Source organism: Syzygium oleosum, unplaced genomic scaffold (genome assembly GCF_021117445.2).
Source record: "Syzygium oleosum isolate NSW1041296 unplaced genomic scaffold, Sole_v2.1 Sole_v2.03, whole genome shotgun sequence".
Classification (NCBI taxonomy): Eukaryota; Viridiplantae; Streptophyta; class Magnoliopsida; order Myrtales; family Myrtaceae; genus Syzygium; species Syzygium oleosum.
The window spans coordinates 12186763-12208632 of NW_026607487.1; the positions used below are offsets into that span (position 1 = coordinate 12186763).

The window sequence follows — 21870 nt, forward strand, 5'->3', positions numbered from 1 at the left end:
ACCCCGCGTCGATTCGAACGCGCCCAAAATCTCTTCCAACGTTCCGAAAGTATACAACACTGTTCAGAGCTGCTGGGGGGGCGACGGGGGCGGGCCCCACAGGGGCAATTCCCCCCTCCGGAGGAAAAAAATCTCCCGAAAAATTTTGGGGAGTTTTTCCCGCTCATCTTTCAAACTCCGCCCCTTCAAGACTTCCCCAAAATCGAGGAACGAGATAGAAAGAGCTCCTCCCTTTTCGTCTCCCCCTCCCGCATCGCTTCCCCTCGCCACCACCCCCTCCTCCGATCTCTCTCTCCCTCCCTTCCCCTCTCCCTCTCTAGCGTCTCCGCCTCTCTCTCTCAAGACCGCCGCGGCCGCCGGAGAATGCCGAGCAAGCGGAAGTCCGGGGGGGCCGGCGGAGCGGCAGCGTCCTCCGCCTCCGCCAAGAGGGGGAAGGCGGAGAAGCCCAAGGAGGCGCCTGCGGAGGAGTTGGAGCAGCAGCAGCAGCAGCAGCAGCTCGGCGGCCAGGTGAAGGAGAGGATAAGTGTTGCCGACGAGGCGCTTGCCAAGAAGGGCGTCACTCGTGCCACCGCCGATGGCGGCGGCGATGGGGAGGAGTCGGAGTGCCGGTTCGTCGGGGCTCCGATCCCGAACGAGGAGGCTCGCCAGAAATGGCCGAAGCGCTATCTTGGATTGGGCAAGGTAGCCTTTCTTGTGTTTTTTTTTTTTTCCTCTTCTTTTTATTCGTTCTTCTCTCGAATCTGATTCAGCTCGGTGACTTGTCATTTGGTTTTAGCGCTGGTTTTGTTTCTGCTTGTTGAAAAAGCGTTGCTTTAGGGGTCAGAATGTGGTTTCAGTTAGCGTGCTGTGAACTGGTCCGTGGCTTGCAATGGTAGATGGATTCTTTTCACATAGGGTGGGTTTGGGAATTGTTAGTATGTCCATCGGAGTGAGCAGAGCTACACGGATGTTATGAGCTGAGTTCATTGGGATAATAATGGGTATTTACACCGAGTCTTGTTTAGAAATACTGTCGATATAATTTGCAACAAAAAAAAAACACACACACACACACAGTGGGTTGGGTTAGAAATGATGCCCCTGCAGCTAATGCCTTGAGCTAAATGTAGTGCCCGGAATTGAGCCTGTTTGCGTTTGTAAGTGTGTTGAAGACTTACCCGCAGCCATAACCTTTTGCTTCTTGAAAGTCAAAATAGCGGATATAGATCGGGGAAATGTGTCCAAATCAGAAGTTAGAGGTAGAAGTGTTTCTTTGCAACCTAGACTCTTAGTTCTACTGCTAGAGAAGGATGTTTAGAGAAGCTATGATTTTTGCATTTTGTATCGCTTAGGCTCTTGCATTTGATTTTTTAGTATTTAAAAGTAGTCTCGAATTGACTCAATGGTTTGTCAGAATGCTCTCATCCATTGTTATTTAAACTGTTGAGACTAGAATCATTAGACATACAAGGCATATATCATTTGTGGAAGGTATCGAGGCTTATTTCTGATGAAGTTTTGTACTCCCAAGTTGCTCATTAAGGTGATTACTCATCAGTTCCTTGGTGCAAGTATTGATCATTTAATCTGGAGGATGATTAGCTAAACTAAACTAGCTAATGAAGCCATGGCATTTGTTCATGGTGGGAGAGCCAGTCAAAACAGAGGAACCTTTGCACTTGTTTTAGAAATAATTAGTCTCAAACCAATGACTTTTGCCATGTCAAGTTCACATTCCAGCTTCCAGCTCTCCAGTGTGTGGAGAAATAATGGAAACATCATACAAGGTTATCTACTTAAAGGCAATGAACCCTTACTGCCATTCTACATTACCGCACATGAGATTATCGACATGCACTTTCTTTTGTTGCTTTGAATATTCCTTTACTGCTCTCTGCTCATATTAATCTTTTATTATATTACTCATGTTGATATATTGCCATGGTGCCTTTTCTATCTTGCAGAAGAAAAAGGTGGTCAATGTAAACGGCAATAAAGAGTAAGATTAGATTTGAATACCTGCTTTTTTTTTTTTTTGAGATAGGGTAATCTTCCTTTCCTTGTCGACAATATTATTTCCTAGACATTCTAATACAACATTTCATTTGTAGAGGGGATAACTCTGAAGAGATTATCCAAGCGAAGTGCCACTACATGAAGGCTAATGTCGATGGGGTTTGCTATGATATTGGTGATGATGCCTATGTGAAGGTTAGTTATTTAATATTTCTTTCCAAAATTGCAACTATACATATTTTGCAATTATATGGCATGAAAGGTTTGTCTATAGAAACGAATTTTGTTCTAGCAATGGTTTTATTATAGCTTCAATGACAACTTGTTTCTTGCAAGTTTAAAATTGCACTAATGTAAAATGATTTAAAGGATTCTACTTATGGTTGAATTGTATAACTTAAATATGCTATGCATCAATCCTATACTTGATATGGATGTAAGGAATGTGGTTTTGTTTGAAGATTCATTCAAATATTGTCTGAATCAAGGGAGTAATATAGTAGAGTCATGACAATTGACATGACAATCAGGGCGTGCTAGTCTTATGCAAAGATGAGATTGATCTCTAGTACACCATAGATTACCACCAGCAACCCAGTTGCATAAAGCTTGGCATTGCACACTCTAAATCTAAATTATCTAGATTATGATTCATTTTTTATGTTGTTTGTGCTGTCAAAGATGAGATATAGCATTTTTGTTTGGTGTAAACCTTTCAATGCATGTTACTCATACTTTTATTTTTAAGGATAAGTAAAAGAGTGGGAAGGGGTGACCAGCGTGTGATGCTTACGTTTAATCTCTATTAATAGGTTGACCGAAAATAATTGACACACTTAGTTAAGTTGTATTGATGAAGTATATGCATGATCAAACTTACAAGTTTGTTCATAGGCGACTTAAGCATTTCACCAAAATTTTGTTTGATGTAATTAAAGTGTTTCAAAGGTACTTGTTTGAATTCACAAGTTTGTTCATAGGAGACTTAAGCATTTGACCAAAGTTTTGTTTTGATGTAATTAAAGTGTTTAAAAGGTACGTGTTTGAATTGTCTCATAAATTGTACTACACGTATGGTGATATATGGAAAAAAACAGTGAATACAACTGAATTCATTTTCATTCAAAACCATACACACGTTTTATATTCTTGGTCCTCATCACTTTCACAAGGATTTTGTTAAGGAGGCTAGACTCTGAGGATTGTGTCACACAGTTGGAGAGTTAGGTAGTTGCAAAGTCAAAGTTTTCTAGCTTTTGTTGAGCTGAATGTTACCATTAAAGTGCATTAAACTTCCAATTATTTATTTGGTCTGAGTTCCACACAATCTTCTCCTTCAGACGCTAAAGCTAAAATCTCTTAGTGGTGATTTTAGTACAACCCTTTGATTCTATTTTCTAGGATTGTTTTTTTCTGTATGAATTTTAGATTGCGATTGTAAATTTATTTGTTAGCTAATTTTATATGTATTCCTTATCTTTCGGTCTCCTTGAGGGAGCTTTGATACGAAGGTACTTGTACTATATGAAAATATCTTATGATTGATAATTTACCAGATAATGGCTCAGTAACTAATTGTAAATCGACATTTATCGATTGTGATACCACCATAAGAACTTTTTTTTGGCTGGTAACATAAAAACTTCATTGATGACTTTTTTGCTCATTAAACTTAGGCTGGGGAAGGGGAGGACAACTATATCTGTAAGATCGTGGAATTCTTCGAGGCAGTCGATGGCTTATTTTATTTTTGTGCGCAATGGTATTACAGAGCTCGAGATACAGTAAGTATGTTTATAATCTTTTTGTTATGCTCTTATCGGCTTTATGATTATCTTATGTTAAGTTCTTTACTTGTAACAGGTCATCAAGCAATTGTCTTACCTAATTGATGATAGGCGTGTCTTCTTCTCAGAGATACGCGATGACAATCCTTTAGAATGCCTTGTCGAGAAGTTGAACATTGCTCGAGTGCCTCTCGATGTATGTTTAACATTAGTTTCTGCAGATTGAATCTTTCTTAGTGATATCACAATATTAATTTGATTCTGATTTGTAGGTTAATTTGGATGCAAAAAGAGCGGCAATTCCATCATGTGACTATTATTGTGATACTTTGTATCTACTGCCTTACTCAACATTCAAACACTTGCCTACAGGTATGCTGTTCTTCTTGGATACCCGTATTCCCCTACCTGTTTTCTCATTAATTAGATAAAAACATGATAGGGAATTCGTAATTATCATTGCATCTGATTTTTTTTTTATGGGATAGGTACCTGATGCCTTATTTTATGTTGCAGATCATAAGGTGGATGGCTGCGAGACTTCATCAACCATTTCAAGTGATGATGTTGACATGGCTGGTACAACATGCGAGGTGAACTCCAAGGAGATTTCCCAAAAGAACAAGGGGGAGGTGACATTACTAGATATGTATTCTGGTTGTGGTGCGATGTCCACGGGCTTATGTCTTGGAGCAAATCTTTCTGGTTTGAATCTTGTCACGGTATGCATTTTGTAAACTTTGTCTTAGTAAAAGGTTAGTATGCACAACTTATGCATTCTTGATTTCGTTTGTTCATAGAGGTGGGCTGTTGACATGAACGAACATGCATGCAATAGTTTGAAACTAAACCACCCGGAGACAGAGGTATAACCTTTCTTTTTGGTTGATGAATGTATTAATTTTGCCTATCCGCATATATTCTGATAGCATTGTATTGTTGACTATTATCGTAAAATCAGGTGAGGAATGAGTCTGCAGAAGATTTCCTCTTGCTGTTGAAGGAGTGGCAGAAATTGTGCATGCAATTTCACCTCATTGAAAGTGATGGTCAGCAGCTGCCATATGCTGATGTATTTAGTGTGGATGATGGAATAAGTGACGAGGAGGAAGATAGTAACGATGATGATGATGGGGGTAGTGATGGTGAGGTGTTTGAAGTAGAGAAGGTTCTAGCAATTTGTTATGGAGATCCTAAAGAGAAGGGAGACAGAGCATTGTACTTCAAGGTACTTAAAATATTGAATTTAACTTGGCAAACTTGGACATTTATTGTTTAATAGCTTCATACATTTTTTTTTCTTCTTAGTCCTTGATTTATGCATAGTACTTAGAATGCAAACCTTTTCGTTGTAGACGATTCTTAGTCAACGACAATGATAAGTTGATGAATTTGGTAGTTTAATAATTCTTTATGTATGTCTTACAACCCCATGATGCTATAATTCGATCATGATGCTTCTTTGTGTACTTTAGCATGTAATTTAAATTGCATAACCTAGTATCCTAGCAGTGTGATTCTTTTCTAGTGCTTCAGATAATTTTGAGTCTCGTCATTTTCTTGCAGGTTTCATGGAAAGGTTATGGTCCTGATGAGGACACTTGGGAGCCAATTGAGGGATTAAGGTAGGCACAATGATAAAATGAACTTGATATGAAAATCCTAAGTACAGCATCTCTAACATAGTGTCTTTGTGTCAGCAACTGTTGTGAAAAACTAAAGGAATTCGTAGTTGAAGGTCACAAATCAAGGATTTTGCCTTTGCCAGTGAGTATTTCATTTCCAATGTTTTTTTCTTTTTGCTTCTTGTCGTGTATCCTCTGGATGAACCTACTCCATTGATGACCTCTGCATACACTTTACAGGAGAAGCCTTCCTTTGATTTAGGAGACTTATCTCTTTGTATCATCATTTATCATTTCATACTAGATATTTCCTTTGATTTAGTGTGCTCATTGTACTTGATTACAAAGAAACAATCACCTTAAGAGTTTCTTTGCTTGGCTGACTTTTTCAGGGGGATGTAGATGTGGTCTGTGGCGGACCGCCCTGTCAAGGAATAAGCGGTTTCAACCGTTTTAGAGATAAGGACAATCCTTTGGCTGATGTGAAAAACAAGCAACTTCTTGTGTTTATGGAAGTTGTAGAGTTTTTGAAACCAAGGTTTGTTTTGATGGAGAATGTGGTGGATCTAGTTAAATTTTCTAATGGTTTCTTGGGGAGGTATGCACTTGGTCGTTTAGTGCAAATGAACTATCAAACAAGATTGGGTATGATGGCCGCAGGAGCTTACGGGCTTCCTCAATTTAGAATGCGTTGTTTTCTTTGGGGTGCTCGTCCCAGTGAGGTAAACTTGTATATGCACCTATGTTTCAGATAAGAGAGTCTTAAACTTGTCTGTCTTTATAATAGGATTCAAAAGAATTTCACTCATTGGTTTTTTATTTGATGCTTTAGAAGCTGCCCCAGTACCCATTGCCAACACACGATGTTGTTGTTAGAGGTGTCATTCCTCTAGAATTTGAGGTATGGGTTTCTGTGTTATAATGTGTGATTTACTAAGGCGTGGTCTAAAATTTCCTTGAAATAAAATCAGATGCACACTGTTGCCTATGATGAGGGCCATTCATACGAATTGCAAAAGAAATTGCTACTGGAGGATGCAATCTCTGATCTTCCACCTGTATGTATCTGTCATCCTAATGTTGTTTTTAAAGCTTTGATGGATTGTAATTTTGATGGATTTCAATTGATTTAGGTTGGAACTTATGATGGAAGAGATGAAATGCCATATGAGAAGGTTCCACAGACAGATTTTCAACGTTTCATTAGATCAAGTGAAAAAGGTGAATAGCATTTTTTTATTTCCCTGTATATAGAACATTAAATGCAAAACACTTTAATAACTAAGCAGCTTTATGTGGTACTATATTTGATTTCAAGTTTCTGTACATGTATACACATTAGATGGATGTGTATAGATTGTAGTGTAGTCCACGAGTAGATAGACATTCTTAGGTGCCATCGTTTAACCATCTTTGCTTTAAAAGTAACTTAACTAGTGGTTTCGTGACAGGCATGAGACTCTAGCTTAAATTATAGAAGCTCTTAAAGATGAGCATTTTGAAAATTGTGTTGATACAAGATTGATATTTATGTTGCTTGATGGGCTCTCCCTCTTTTATTGCCTTAGAGGCTAGGGTGGCATGCTAGTAGGAGTCAATTGAGATGGGTCTAGTTTAAGGGGAAGTGAGCTTAGAAGGATGTTTCTGGTCACTAAGATTTATTGATTGAAGCTTTTGCGCGTTTTGGGCTGCTTATCTAAATTAAGTGTTCAATTCTAGTTTTTCCTTTTCTTTCTTCTCTAATCCTGAAATTTTTACAGAAATGATGGGGATCACAGACAACTCTGTGGATTCAGATCGATTACTCTTTGATCATCGACCACTTGAATTGAATTCAGATGACTATGAACGAGTTTGCCGTATACCAAAGAAAAAGGTTTTCTTTCTTTTCTTGCGTTCATAAAAGTCAACATTTTGTAATCTATTGTATTCGAAGCTCTACTGTTTGCTGATTGTTTCGTGAATTTTGCGAAGGGTGCAAATTTTAGGGATTTGCCTGGTGTTCATGTGCGTCCGGACAACAAAGTTGAATGGGACCCTGATGTTCCCCGGGTTTATTTGGACTCAGGGAAACCATTGGTAAGAACATTCATCAATTTATACTTCCCTCAGTTTCTTTTTTTTGACAGAATTTTGTTCATACTTCCTAATGACATTTAGTTCTCTCTTTTTGCAAGTCTTATAACAGAACTGCTGTCCTTCTGCAGGTCCCTGATTATGCAATGACGTTTGTGAATGGTTCATCGTCAAAGTAAGTGTCAAGGTGCTTTGATACATTTAGTCTTTGTAATTTCAGCTTTCCAACCTCTTCGAATTATGTAGGCCTTTCGCACGTATGTGGTGGGATGAAACTGTGCCTACTGTAGTGACTAGAGCAGAACCCCACAACCAGGTATGCTACTCTTGATTAATGGCAGAGTTTGATTTGGAGATGAATATATGTCCCATCTTTTAGGGTTTCTACACTTATGGTTGTCGACTAATATGGAGTTTCTGATAGTTAAATTCTGTCTAACCTCAGTGATGACGACTTGTGTCACTCTATTTTGTCTAAAATAAATGTTGTGTAGTTGCTTAATTAGCTTTAATTTTGTTAACTATGATGAGAATTTTATCTTGTGAATATTGTCCGAACATATGAAGTGGTTTCAGTGTCAAGTTAGTGTTGTGTTAGGTGAGACTTGATTTCTCTTGCTGTATTTCCAGGGTCGTGTCAAAAGTTACCATCCATTACATCTTTATGCTGAAGGTCTAGCACAAAGGAAATTGGTCATTCATGTAGTTATACAATAATGAATAAGCAATGGCCAACATATTATTTGATCGACTATGCAGGCAATATTGCATCCTGAGCAAGACAGAGTTTTTACAGTTCGTGAAAATGCAAGACTTCAGGGTTTTCCTGATTATTACAAGCTTACCGGCCCCATTAAGGAGAGGTAACTATTTGATAAATGTTGCCGCTCTTTGATTCGTCTACTTCACAGAAACCCACAATGTACAAAGGTTAAATGCACCCTGATTGCACGAGAGTTCTTTAAGTATGATAACATGATGTTGTGAGCTGCATAGCATGAATGCCGATAGAGTGTTTATGTACTTCCTTTGGTAAGTTAATATATATTGCAAAATACCAATTATGTTCCTATATCTACTGATGCACCATATCGTAACATCATCTAGTTGATCATTTATCATCAAGTTTTGAGACAACTTGTGTTGATGTTACCAGGTATAAGAATAGTCATTTTGTCGCTAGAGTTTGGGTACAACGTACACTCAGTATGAGCATTTTCCTTCTCACAAGAAAATCTAGAGAGATGCATAGCCAATCCAAGTTGAAATTAGAAAATGCTAGCTATTTGTTTGTTGACACCGAACAGTAGAAAAGTAGTGGCCTGGGACAAGGTTATAATATATGTGTAAAATAACCCATCATTTTATTTCCAAAAGGTCTTTCAGAAAATTCCTCTCTTGAAGCATGGTGCAGGCAGGGATAGTGAGAATTGACAAATTATTCTTAAGTGTTACTTTGTCAAGTCATGGATTTCATTTTTCAGTAATCTAATTTCCCCTGGCATCTAATTGGGTTTCTCAAAATGAATCCTGCTGAATTCTTGTTAGCACAAGTTTTGATCAGATTATATAACACTTAATATAGGTGGTCTGGAAATGCAAGCATGCATTCCACTAGGAAAACTTTTTATTGATGATGTACTCCACAATTATATGTACACCTGAGTATTTCTGTGCTTCTGCTCTTCCATTGATTCTCCAATATTTACCAGGTACATTCAAGTTGGAAACGCAGTTGCAGTTCCTGTAGCTAGAGCTTTGGGATGCGCATTGGCTCAAGCTTTCCAAAGAAGCACCAATGAAGATCCGTTGTTTCGGTTGCCTGATGTATTCGTCTATAAGTTCGAGCAACATTCTTCTGCATCGTCTGAAAATGATGCATAGTTGTACTGTCTTAGAAGTGAATTGTAGGTTATTGGGATTAAATACACCATGATTGGGAGTGGGAGATTTACTCCCAGCTAACGAGGTTATTCCTGAAGGAGACTGCGAAGCTGTGGTCAAAGCGATTGGTTCACCAAAGCAATTTGGAGTGGCGCGCAAGTGATCGAAGACATTAGAGAGGTTTTAGTGAAAAAGAAGAGTCTCAGCCTCTCAGGATTGTCTGGACTCTTAAGAGAGAAACAGAGCTGCACATGTATTTGCTTTTAGAAACCCTTCTGTATTTAATGTGCTCTGTAATCTTTTATGGTCGGAGGGCGTGTCTAAGTTATCTTATTTGGTGGCTTAGGGGAGGACCTTCTGACAGAGTCTTTGCTGTATTTTCTTTGGAAGTAGGACCCTCAAATTAAATGATTGATTCAGTCATTTCCTAGCCAAAAAATAAAAAGACAGGCATATTAATATGCTAATTGTCCATCTAATCATGTATGAATGTGAGGTCATGCCCTCAGCTAGTGCCCGTGCATCATATCAGCGAAATCTCATTCATTCTTTGGTCTCTCTTTCTAAAATTATGAGTTTTGCACCCACCTTCCCTTCAATATGTAGTTTTTCCTCGTTTCAAGTGAATAGAACACGTTTGAAGCCCGAGTATGTAATTTTCTCCACCGAACATTAGTTTTATATTTGTATTGATGTCTATGTAGGTAAGTTTCATCAATGTCATCGGAGAATGACATTTGGACCTTAGAAATAGTTCAGGGACTTAATTGAACCCCTTAAAGTTTGGAAATGACAATCTATATTGGACAATTTCAAGAATTTAATTTATTCAATTGAACTTTTACAGATTGAAAATTTATAGATGTTGTACGTTGGGCAGAAGAAGTTCAAAGACTAGTGGTTCAATGTACTTAGTCCCTCATCCAAAGGAAGACTACTATGTTAAGATTAATGCTTACTTTGAGTTCCTTTATCAGTGAAGAGGCAATAACTTTGGCATCGATTATGAGAGATTGAAGAAGATTAACTCCAATTCATTAACACAAGTATACACATAACTCTTGCCTATACACTGCAAATTTTAGATTGCCTAGGTTTGTCGGTAAGTGTCAGAAAATAAGCTAGTAAAACGACAGGATTAATTTCTGCAAAGGTATCAATTCAACTAAACTATTTGGTAAAAGCTGATATTCATGCGTATGCCTGATGCCACCTGATCAAGCATGTCCAGCATTTGGCACAAAGAGCGTTGCTCGGAACTCCTGTTATTTGGTCATAAGGACAATGCTTAGGGTATCTCAAAGCATGCAATGTTTTTCCTTTTGAAGCAAGCTGACATGCTTTATTCGAATCTATTTGGACATGAAGACAAAAAAAAGTTGCAAGCAGCTGCAGTCGGGCTTGGTGTGGTGTTTGAGTTGCGTACTTCAGACAGGTGAATCAAATGTGGTGCGGTTTAGTAGTTAGCTTGGGACCGTGGCTGCAGGAATTGGTCATAAAGGGGCTTCTCGATCACTTTGCCTCACTAGCCACTGTGTCGCTCAAGGATCGCAAAGGGGCTGTTCTTCTGTGGAAACTTGTTTAAAGAAACTCCTTCCAACCTTCATGACAACGACCGGTATGTTGCCAACGTCTCACACATAAAAGGGCTGATTGAGAAGTTGCTTACGCAGAAATAACTTCGAATTTTGGAATCTGAATATAGTAGAGCAAGGGCAATGCATTGCAAAAAGGCATGTGTGACCGCTCTAATGATGGTCTAAATGAGGTACCAAGCGATGGCAACTTGACGGAGAGGGGGAAGTTGCATCCTTTCAGGAAGACTAACCTTTCAGAGACAGAAACGGAAGATGGAAAAGAGTTGCAGGGAACGGACTTGATGGAAGAAAAATGTACGCATCCCTGTAATGTTCGACTTCATCAATGACGAAAATAACAATTGAAAGTGGGTACCGCTAGTTACCTATCATGCATCACGCAAACGAACGAAAAGTTTAAGCCCCGATTGGCAACTGAATATGAAGGTTGAACACATTCGTTCATTCATAGGCAGGGCCGTCATTGAATAGATATAAAGCTTGTGCAGCTGGCCCCGCTTCCGATCCGAATGAAATTGCCCTTTTTCAGAAGAAGGAACTCGGATCGGAATAAACCGGGGCAGATGAGGGCATTGGCGGATCGTATCTTAGCGAAGGGTCGATTCTTAATTCACCTTGACGATAAGCAGGCAAGACTAAAAAGGCCATGAACCTCAACTCATTCACGAGACCTATCTCTGTTCAGTCTCATTCAACAGGCTAAGGCCATTAGCTATAAGCCCCTGACTCTCAATTGGCATAAGTTCTAGAATGCGAACTCCAAATTTTCATTGCAGTCCAAACATCTTCTTGCGTCCAAGCCGAACGAAACTACCCCCCAATCTTAATGAAACCAGGAAATCAAGCCTTGAAGAAGAGAGCATTCGATGTTCGAACTAACGCGAACAGACTGAAAGATCAACGAAACTCCAACCAACCATCACGGGAGGCAGGGGGCATTAAGTTTTTTAGCCACGCGAACCCCGAAACAATCCCGACATCGAGAGCAAGAACGGAGATTAAAAGAGTATCAACCGGTGTCGGGTTGAGTACTTGATCGGGCGGCGTCAGCGGGGAGCGGGGGCAGTCGCAGCACGGCTTCCTCCGTCTCAATCGGATCCGACCTCAGTATCTACCAAAACAAAAGCAGAACAAACAACAACCCCCGTCAGTCGCAAAGATGCAAAACGAGAAAATCCATACGAATGAACAACGCACTAAAGACGACTTAGAGAGAGAGAGAGAGAGAGAGAGAGAGAGAGAGAGAGAGAGAGAGAGAGAGAGAGAGAGAGATACTGGGTCTTGGAGGACGGGCTTCGTGTCGTCCGTAGCTCTTCTGAAGCTAGGCTTGGGGTGAGGGATCTGCTCCTTCTTGACGACGGGGGTTTGGAATCGGGTGGTCGGACGGCGGTCTGCACCGGCGCCGGACTCCATTGAAACGGACGGCGAAGCTCCCGTTCGTTCTGCTCTGCTCTGTTTCGTCAGGGCGAGAGGATGATTTTCCCAGCGAGGTCGGAGCGGACGAGCGAAAGGCGGTGGTGATCGGGGCAGTGGGTTTTTTGGAAATTCCAGACACGCGTGTCGACAGAGACGGTGAAAAGTAACCAGAGTTCTTACCCCCGTTTTGGCAACTGGTTTAAATTTTTACCATTATAAATCACTAGATAAATAAAACATCTAAATATAACATAACAATTTCATTTGAAGTTTTGAGTCATATTATAGATCGAAGGTAAAATGACATAAATAGTCCCTAGAATTTAAATGCGCGATGTGGTCCCGAACTTTTAATTTGTTCGATGCGGTCCATGAACTTTAGCCTATTGCAATGTGATCCATAGATTTTTAATTTGTTCAATGTGATACCCGAATTTTTCGTACATGTTCAATTTAGTACGTACACTATATGAAAATGTCCAATGTTTTTCATGATCTTCAATTAATAAAAGAACAGCATTGGATATTTTCATATAGTTCAGGGACTACATTGACCATGCATAAAAAAATTTAGGGATCACACTTAACAAATTAAAAATTCGGGGACCATATTGCATATTGGGTTAAATTTTATGAACCACATTAAACAGATTAAAAAGTCAGGGACAATATTACACGGTAGGAAAAAGTTTAGGAATTATTTGAGTCATCATCCCTCTATCGAAATAGCCGATCGAAGTGTACTAATTATTGGGATGCAATGTACGGTGAGAAATCACACCGATTTTTTTTGTAGATTTTAATGGATCAAATCTGAATGCAATGTAATAAAGATCGAGGTATCCCTCCATCGTTTCTCGTCCGGAAATCTTTGAGTCGGGAATTTTTGCCAGGAAACTGCCTTCCACTTCTTCCTTTGAAGCTGACTAGGGTCGGAGCACGCACTAGGCCCGTGCGCAAAGTTAGGTAGCCGCACATAGAAACAGATGAGTAGTTGTGCATGAAATAAGGTGGGTATAAGAAAGCGAGAGCAGTTTAGAAAATTCAAAGTGGGTGTTTATTTATAAAATGGGCAGGTAAAGGAATGGTAAGTTTGGCAAGTCTAGAAGTGAGACTGCAGATCAACTAGGCAACGACAAATGGGCCAAAGTTTAGCTGCAGATGGGCATCAACACTAACTGAAAAACACGACAATCCTCTTCCAAGTTAACCTCCTCTGTTTGTGACTCACCGCCCCCACTTCAAACATCATGCGGTTGCGACACACTAAACAGCGGAAGTGCTGCGCGATCTCAAGCTCTCGATTGGTCAACCATAACGAGCTCCGAGGAGCGCCCCCGTGGCTGATCGCCGTCCTCCTCGTAACGGCGCTTCGATCCTTTCCGGGATTTAAGTCGACGATCGTCCGTCCGCCGACCCGGATCGAGCTCATCGGCACTGCCGCCACTTGTGGAGGTGCTCGGTTGAAGGCGACTTCGCGGTGGCCGAGTGGGTTTCAATGGAATCTAGGTCATAACGGCGGTAGGGCATCAAGATGAAGTTATCTTGGGCAGAGCTGTCTGGGCATGTAGTTCCCTAAGACCTCGCGTTATCCAAAATTACTCTCGAATCCGAACTTTACAAATCATGTAAAATCCCCTCATAACTCAACTCACCATCCGCTGGAGCCGATCTTACTCGGTATCGGTTTCACACGATTTAGGCTCGTCTCTCCATCGTCGATCACACGTGCCTTACATGCGAATCCCACGCGAGGCTCCGCCCGGTCAACCATCGAGACGGGCACGGCGGACCCGGTTCAATTCCCTACAAGAAAATTTTCCCGGACCGGTGTCCCGCAGCAGGAATCCATTGGCCCGTCCGTCCGAATTTCGAAATGTCCAGCGCTTGACCAGCTTTCGACCAAAACAAAAGCACACGTCTGGACTCGCTAGCGACGTTCCCCCCCACCGAAGACAAAAAGACAAGACCGGCGTTGCATTGCATACCACCTGCTCTACAGGTACCTTCTCCTCCGCCGCTGCTGCAGTATCTCCTCCATCCTCTCACCTACTCGAAGAAAACCCTCGGCAAAGCAAAGCCACATTCCCCATTTTTTTTCTGCATCCTCTTCTTCGACACCATCTCCAGCACGATGAATTCGACCCTCTCTTCCTCGCCCGCGTCCAGTTTCGCTAAACCTCCTTCCTTCGCGCTCCTCAGTCGACCTCTTCTTCTTCTTCCTCCTCCTCCTCCTTCGATCGTTCGCTTCCCAGCTCCGAAGCCCCTGGCAGGTCCCTCTCCCCGTCGAAACACCATCGTGGCTCGCTCCGTCGCCGACCCCGGCAATCCCCCGAGGAACCCATTTCTCCAAAAGCTCCGAAGCTGCGCCGGAGCCGCCGTCCTCGTCGGCGCCGCCGTTTCCTTCGTCTTCAGCGCCGAGAAGTCCGCGGCGAGAGCCGAGCCTCCTCCGGCGGCTGTTGAGGCGGAGCGATCTCCCAGCCTTGAAGAGACCCGAGAGCAAGCCCCGGAAGGCCGGGAGCCCCAGCCCTCGCCGTTGGCGGAGCTCCTCGAATCGGACCCGGAGTCGGTCGACGCGATGAGGAAGCTTTTGCAGCAGAAGCTCGAGAGCGGAGCGGACCAAGAGGCTCTCGGGATATTGCGGCGTTTGGTTGCCGCTCAGCCTGAGGTCACGGAATGGAAGTTCTTGCTGGCGAGGTTGTTGGGTGAGATTGGAGACACCGAGAATGCCCGCAACGTGTTCGAGGAAATTCTCGCGGCGAACCCGCTGTCATTCGAGGCCTTATTTGAGAACGCTCTGTTGATGGACCGGTGCGGAGAGGGAGAGGCGGTCATTAAGCGGCTGGAGGAGGCGCTGAGGATCGCGGAGGAGGAGAACAAGGCAAAGGAGGCGAGGGACGTGAGGTTGATAATGGCGCAGATACAGTTCCTGCAGAAGAACGTGGAAGGGGCTTTGAAGAGTTATCAGGACTTGGCTAAGGAGGATCCTACTGACTTTAGGCCCTATTTTTGTCAGGGGATGATATACAGCTTGCTTGATAAGAATGCAGAGGCGAGGGAGCAGTTCGCCAAGTACCGCGAACTCTCGCCGAAAAAGTTTGAGGTCGAGGGTTATCTGAGGACACCACTATCGCGGATGAAGCTGTTCGGGACAGATGAGGCTAATTGAGTTTCGGCGTCTGGTATTCTTAGCTCTTTCATCTTTTCTGAAATAAGGCAGGTTGGAGAGACGGTTCGTTCTCTTGACACCTAGTTTGGAGCAGGATTTGGGTAATCCTCTGGATTCTTGGCATATGGTCAGTTGTAGTTTTTGTTTTCTTGTAATTGTTTCAGTAGTAATTCGAAATGGAGAGGTAACTCTAGAGAACTTATGAGGCTTTATAGAGGACAAACAGTGCGGTCAGCGTTGATTACTCAATAAATTAGGCTCTATTTACACATTTTTGTCTTGCAAGTTCTGCTTCTGGTAACTTAATGTTGCTTTTCCATGGCTGTTGTTCATCTGTTGCATTGGCCTTGTGTAAAGGAAATTGAATGAAGTTCTTGAGCAGGAATGTTGTATAAGACTACTCGGAAGTTGGACTTAATTAACTAGCGTTTGCTGTTTAGCTCGATGACATTGTAATACCGTCTCTGGATTGGAGGTAAACAACAATGGTGATTAGCTCGAGAATAAACCAGGGTTCGGTCCCTCAAAGCGATCGAAACCCTTGAGGCAGGCTCTCTTTGTCAGCCAAATGAGGCCTTTTTTCGTCTCTCTGAGAGATCTGTCTGGACTTTAATTCTACTTCCTAGTTTCTCTGTACAAGTTTATTTTCTTCAGCTTGAATCTTTTGCTTTGGCAATTGATGCCTGCGTACTTCCATTACGATTGGACAATTCTTTCGACTGGATTATACTAAAAAAAAGAGAGAAAATGATTCTCTCGACTGTAATCCCGTTTGAGGATTTCAGCTATAGGATTTTAGCAGCTTATTTGAAGTATGAAGAAGTTTGATGATGATACAACATGGTCTAGGATTTTAAGCTACCCGTCTTTGTTGCAGTTCCTGTGTGTATAGGAAGAAGGTGATATTTATCATTCTTTGTGACAGTCTTGCCCAAAAAGGATATCCCTGAAACAGGATTTGCTGTGAACCGAAGCTGATCAATCTGAACGACAGCTGATGATGCTAAGTAAAGAGTTCGAGGTGATATCTTAGAGATCCAACACAAGTTTTTAAACCTTGGTTTAAGGGTGAATTGGAACATAAATCTGCGCCACTTACCGTTGATTTGCATAATGTGGAACAAGAAAAAGGCAATAGAATAATTTGGCTTGCTCATCTAGTTCCAATTAATTGAGATTAGTTGGTGAAGGGTACAAAATGACATGAGCTATCCCTATTTGCACATTTCCCATTCATAGTTTTCTTGCAAGAAACAACTGAGAAGAGGAAAAGAAATCTCTCGAAATGCCACGTGATGGTGCTGCTTCTTCATCAACAGATTGCCAATCAAAGTCAAATTTTTTGAATTGTTTACCTCACACTTCTTTCCTGATATCTACTTGAGTATAGCCATTTGGCACCAATAACATGGCAATGATCAGATTCAGTCTAGTTGGTGGAGATGAAGTGGATTCTGCATTCAGCACATCTCTGAAAAGACGATGTAATGGCGGCAGTTTTCTGCGCGCTTTGGCGTTATTCAATGTGTATCGTGATGTTATACTTAGTGAGAATTAGTTAGTACGAAACATATAGGACAAAAAATGGAGCCGACTATATTAATTGAGAATGGATAATTACCCAAATCATCCATAAAGTTTGACTCAATGTGTAATGTCACTCATGAATTTTAATTTGTTAAACGTGGTTCCTGTAGTTTAACCCAATGTGCAATGTCGTCCCTACACTTTTAATTTGTTCAATTTGGTACTTGAAATTTTGGTATATGTTCGATCTAGTCCCTAAATTATATGTAAATATCCAATTTTATCTTTTCATTAATTCAAGTTCAAAGACAATATTAATCATTTTCATATAATTCAAGGACTAAATTGAACATATACCAAAAATTAAAAGACCACATCGAACAAATTAAAAGTTTGAGAACGACATTGTACATTAGACGAAAGTTCGGGGATCACATTAAACAAATTAAAAGTTCAAGAACATATTAAAACAAGTGAAAAGTTAATGGATGACATTATATATTAGATTAAAGTTCGAAGATCACGTTAAATAAATTAAAAATTTTAAAAAGGTATTACATGTTAAATTAAAGTTTAAAAATTATTTGTATCATTTTTTCCGAGCATAATGATATGTCCTAAGTACCTGTATTCGAAGGTGAAGTCCCGTCCACAAGCTAAAACTGACGTGGAGGTGGAAAAACAAAAGCGACCTCAGACTTGAAAATTCCTGGCCCCAAAAAGAAGACGTAGACGCAATAAATTTCAAGGACAGGATGCTGTGTCCAGGAACCTCCCACGTGCCAGTCGTTTAGTGGCTCCTACGATTTGCACCCATGGCAAAATCCAGTGAGGATAAGGTATGTATATATATATATAGCCGAAGCTCAACACGCTCGTCCCAGCTTTCAAGCCTCAAATCTCAGACATGGCCATTTTGAGCTCACCAGAGAAGGCCTTGTTGGCCAGCATCGGCTGTTGCAGAGAGCTCCACCGAGTTCCCTTCACCAGATCATGCAAGACCCTTCTCTTCCCGTCGCTCCGACTCTCGAATCTCGGAGTTTCCTGCTCGAATTGCCCTTCCACTGTCCTCGAGGAACCGTCTGGCGCCTCGCCTTCTACGCGATTTGACTTGCAAGCAGCGGATTCTCTGCAAGGTCCGACCACAGACTCCGAGAGTTTCAACAGATTCTTACGTGGGTTATTTGAAGCTCCTGAAACTGAGAAGTTTGCTTGCGAGTACTACGAGAAGGCGAAAGAGAGTCCAAACTTTGAGCCGGAGAAGTCGACGCTGGATGGCCTCGCCAGGTACCTGATAAGAGAAAAGAAGTGGGATTTTATTGCGGGTCTTTCTTATGATTTCATGGTCTACAATGTCTTCCCTGATAAAGTTACCTGTGCTAGACTGGTCAGTAATTGCATTGAAGCTAGGAAATTTAGAGTTGTTGACGGTATACTAGAAGTGTTAGGACCGAATAGAGAGGCCGGACTTTTCGCATTCAACACGGCAATGCGAGGTTATAACAAGCTCCATATGTATAGCAGCACGATCGTCGTGCACGAACGGATGAAATCCATAGGGGTTGCTCTGGATCCTGGATGTTATTACACGATAATGGAAGCTCACATGAAAATTGGGGATGTCACAAAAGTTGTCGAGTTGTTTCGTGAGTTTGAAAGTCGCCGATTCAGCACAACTTCCATTTCAACTCGGGTTTTCGGTGTTGTTTGTGAGTCGTTATGCAAATCCAGAAGAGCCTTTGAGGCCCTTGAGTACTTTAAGAAAATGAAAAACAGCGGAATTGCTGCCGACACCAAAATTTATACATCGTTGATATCTTCTTTTGCGAGCATAGGGGAAATAAAAGTAGCCGAACAGCTTTTTAAGGAAGCCAGTGAAGAGAAGATATTGTTGAGGGATCCGGACATGTTCCTAAAGCTTGTTTTGATGTACATAGAAGAAGGATTACTGGAGAAAACTTTTCAGGTCATCGAGGCAATGAAGGGCATGAATCTGAAAGTGTCTGATTGCATATTGTGCGCAATAGTCAACGGCTTTTCGAAGAAGCGCGGGTCCAGGGCCGCAGTTAGGGTGTATGGAAATCTCATTTCTCGGGGATGCAAGCCCGGGCAAGTGACGTATGCTTCGGTCCTAAGTGCATATTGCCGTGTCGGGCTCTACTCCCGAGCTGAGGCGCTTTTCTCGGAGATGGAAACCAAGGGGTACGACAAATGTGTTGTGGCATACTCTAGCATGGTTGCCATGTATGGCAAGAGAGGAAAAATAAGAGAAGCAATGAAATTGGTAGCGAAAATGAAAGCCAGAGGATGCAAACCGAATGTGTGGGTGTACAACACCTTAATGGAAATCCATGGGAGGGCGAAGAACTTGAGGCAGGTTGACAAAATATGGAAGGAAATGAAGAGAAAAAAGGTGGCACCTGACAAGGTTAGTTACACAAGCCTCATTGCCGCGTACAATAGGGCACGGGAGTTCGAGATGTGCATAAAATTCTACGAGGAGTTTCGGGCAAATGGGGGATCAATCGATAGAGCAATGGGTGGGATCATGGTGGGGGTTTTCTCCAAGAGCAGCCGGATCGACGAGTTGATTAGGCTTCTTCAGGACATGAAATCGGAGGGAACAGAGTTGGATGGGCGGCTTTACGGGTCGGCTTTGAATGCACTGAAAGACGCCGGCCTGCTAGTTCAAGCTAGTTGGTTCCAGGAAAGCTTCGGCATGGCCAGAGTTAGAGGAGTTCCTAGTTAAGACTATTTTACCAATTGACTGATACGATAGATTCGACCAATCGCAATTCAGGTTTGCTGTCCTCTGCATTCAACTTGTACAGTTTCATGTATCTCCCACTGGTGGATGCTCTATTCTGTGTAGTTCAATTGTAAATTAGCAGGACTCAGTTGAATTTTTTCTGGGAATATACTTGAGATGCTTACCAACAAATTGTGAGAGAAAAACCGAAAACGCTGGATCTTCTTTTTGTTTATCAATACAAATGAGAAAGTTGGTCGTGGGATTGATTTTTCCGTCAGGCGATTGATGGCTCATTATCATGAAATTGAACCTTATGTACATGTTTGAGTACTTGCAAGGAGATTTCCCTAATATCGTGGTGAGAACAGCTAGAATTTCACGAAGAAGAATATAAGATTGAGAGGAAAAGTGAAAAGGGTTGATGTATTTATTAACTGCCGGGTCCATGGTGGATCGGACTGCAGATCTTGGAGTGGCTGTACGACCCATCCTTGACCTCGTGGAGAACAAGGGTTTGGCTGAGTTAACAAAATGGTTGATCCTAGTAAAGAACATACAGAGTCCAGGACTCAACCAAGTACATATGCTTTGATTGCCGACAATGGACTTGGTTGCTAGGTCCACAATGGCAAAGTTGTCGTGTTAAGTCGAAGTCATGATCATGCCGATATATCCCGTGTTCGTATATAAGATGAACTTGAGCAGTCAAGATCAGAAACAAGTTATGGCTGTTAAACAGATTTCACACTCACAAACAGAAGCAACCATGAAAAAGGAGTAAACAGACAAGACGATATTCCGATGCAACACCAGATTATTTCATAATATTGATGAGATACGACATGATGTAATGCAAAAGCATGTGAAACTCAGGGTGGTGGACTAGGGCAAGGTTTGATGCAGAAGCAACGGCAGCAAAAGCCCCCGGCAATGCCTGCTCGGGAAGCCCTCCATCTTGCAAATGGCAACACATTTGAACTTGTGGAAGCATAGTCCCTTGAACTTGTGGCTTTGGTACTCGCAAATTCTCGCCTTCACCACGGCCACCATTGGCTCCATCTCTGTACATACCAAAATTAAAAATGGGTGTCAGTCTACAAATGATTTGATTAATCAAAATTCTCTCATGGAAAATGAGTTGATAAATCATGCTCAGAATTATCTAGCAGCATTCCAATCCATTTCGTTGAGCCCTTCATTTTTTAAGTTCACTTCCATTTGATCGTTTTAGACAGGACTGCTTTATCCTTTTGATCTGTATTTCATGTATCTCTGAGCTTGGTTCTCCCCATACCAACCGCTGTAGTTCAATTACAGACGTTCACACAGCAAACATTTCTTCTCTTTTCTTTACGTTGTTTCAAATGGAACATCTCACCTTCTTTAACATATCTCCTACCTACTTCCAGCTCCTCAGGTCCCAAGCATCTTCACAGTCAAGTCATGTATATAAAGAGCTTATATTGATTTGTCCCACTTTTCTATTGTCCAAAGTTCTCACTACAAAAATACTCATAAATATTATGTAAAATACATGTTACAAACACTTCCGTTTACGATATATTCTCTGAATTTACGCAAGAATACTCGTCCTCTTATCTAAGTCATATTTACTTATGAAAGCTAGTCGATGAGATGGCTCTGCATGAACCCCGGCATCGCTCTCCTTGCAAAGAAACAAGCTACTGCATTTCACACCAACCTGACGAGGATCAACAACAATTAAATTAGAACAATGCCGAAGGCAAATTTGCTACTTCTCTTTTAGTGATGAGTAATTAATGATCCATCCCGAAGATCTACGGCTTTGAAAACAGCGATTCTCTCAATTAATTGATAGTTGCAATTGAGTCTTGAACGATCTCGAAGGCTGGAAATTCCAATTAAGTTAAACATTGTAGTAGGTTCAATTAAGTGCGATGAATGAAGAACAGTAGCCGAGAAGCTTTTCTAGGAAGCTGAGTAAAGAGAAGATATTGTTGAGGGATCCGGACACATGTTCCTAAAGCTTGTTTTGATGTACATAGAAGAAGGATTACTG

At 41.5% G+C, this 21870-nt stretch overlaps 3 protein-coding genes across 4 annotated transcripts; all 3 read left to right on the top strand.

Moving 5' to 3' along the window:
- The first annotated feature begins 343 nt into the window (after nt 1–343).
- Nucleotides 344–9790, top strand: LOC115670893 (DNA (cytosine-5)-methyltransferase CMT3). The gene is made up of 21 exons (XM_030592290.2): nt 344–681; nt 1944–1978; nt 2091–2190; nt 3672–3779; nt 3859–3978; nt 4055–4154; nt 4299–4504; nt 4583–4648; nt 4744–5010; nt 5349–5407; nt 5483–5549; nt 5800–6129; nt 6240–6308; nt 6379–6465; nt 6541–6628; nt 7168–7283; nt 7382–7486; nt 7615–7658; nt 7730–7799; nt 8243–8346; nt 9196–9790. The coding sequence occupies exons 1-21, from the start codon at nt 364–366 to the stop codon at nt 9365–9367; spliced, it is 2631 nt and encodes an 876-aa protein (XP_030448150.1). The 5' UTR covers nt 344–363; the 3' UTR covers nt 9368–9790.
- Nucleotides 9791–14467: 4677 nt separating this feature from the next.
- Nucleotides 14468–15821, top strand: LOC115670861 (protein SLOW GREEN 1, chloroplastic). The gene has a single exon (XM_030592236.2). It carries the CDS (start codon nt 14516–14518, stop codon nt 15548–15550), a length of 1035 nt encoding a protein of 344 aa, XP_030448096.1. The 5' UTR covers nt 14468–14515; the 3' UTR covers nt 15551–15821.
- A 2123-nt stretch (nt 15822–17944) lies between these two features.
- LOC115670740 (pentatricopeptide repeat-containing protein At5g13770, chloroplastic) lies at nt 17945–21162 on the top strand. Of its 2 annotated transcripts, XM_056310176.1 has the most exons (3): nt 17945–19877; nt 20108–20447; nt 20665–21162. In XM_056310176.1, exon 1 carries the CDS (start codon nt 17985–17987, stop codon nt 19824–19826), a length of 1842 nt encoding a protein of 613 aa, XP_056166151.1. In that variant the 5' UTR covers nt 17945–17984; the 3' UTR covers nt 19827–19877; nt 20108–20447; nt 20665–21162. The 2 variants fall into 2 exon arrangements, with proteins under 2 accessions (XP_056166151.1, XP_056166150.1); XM_056310175.1 differs by having other exon boundaries at nt 20108–21162.
- Nucleotides 21163–21870: the final 708 nt, after the last annotated feature.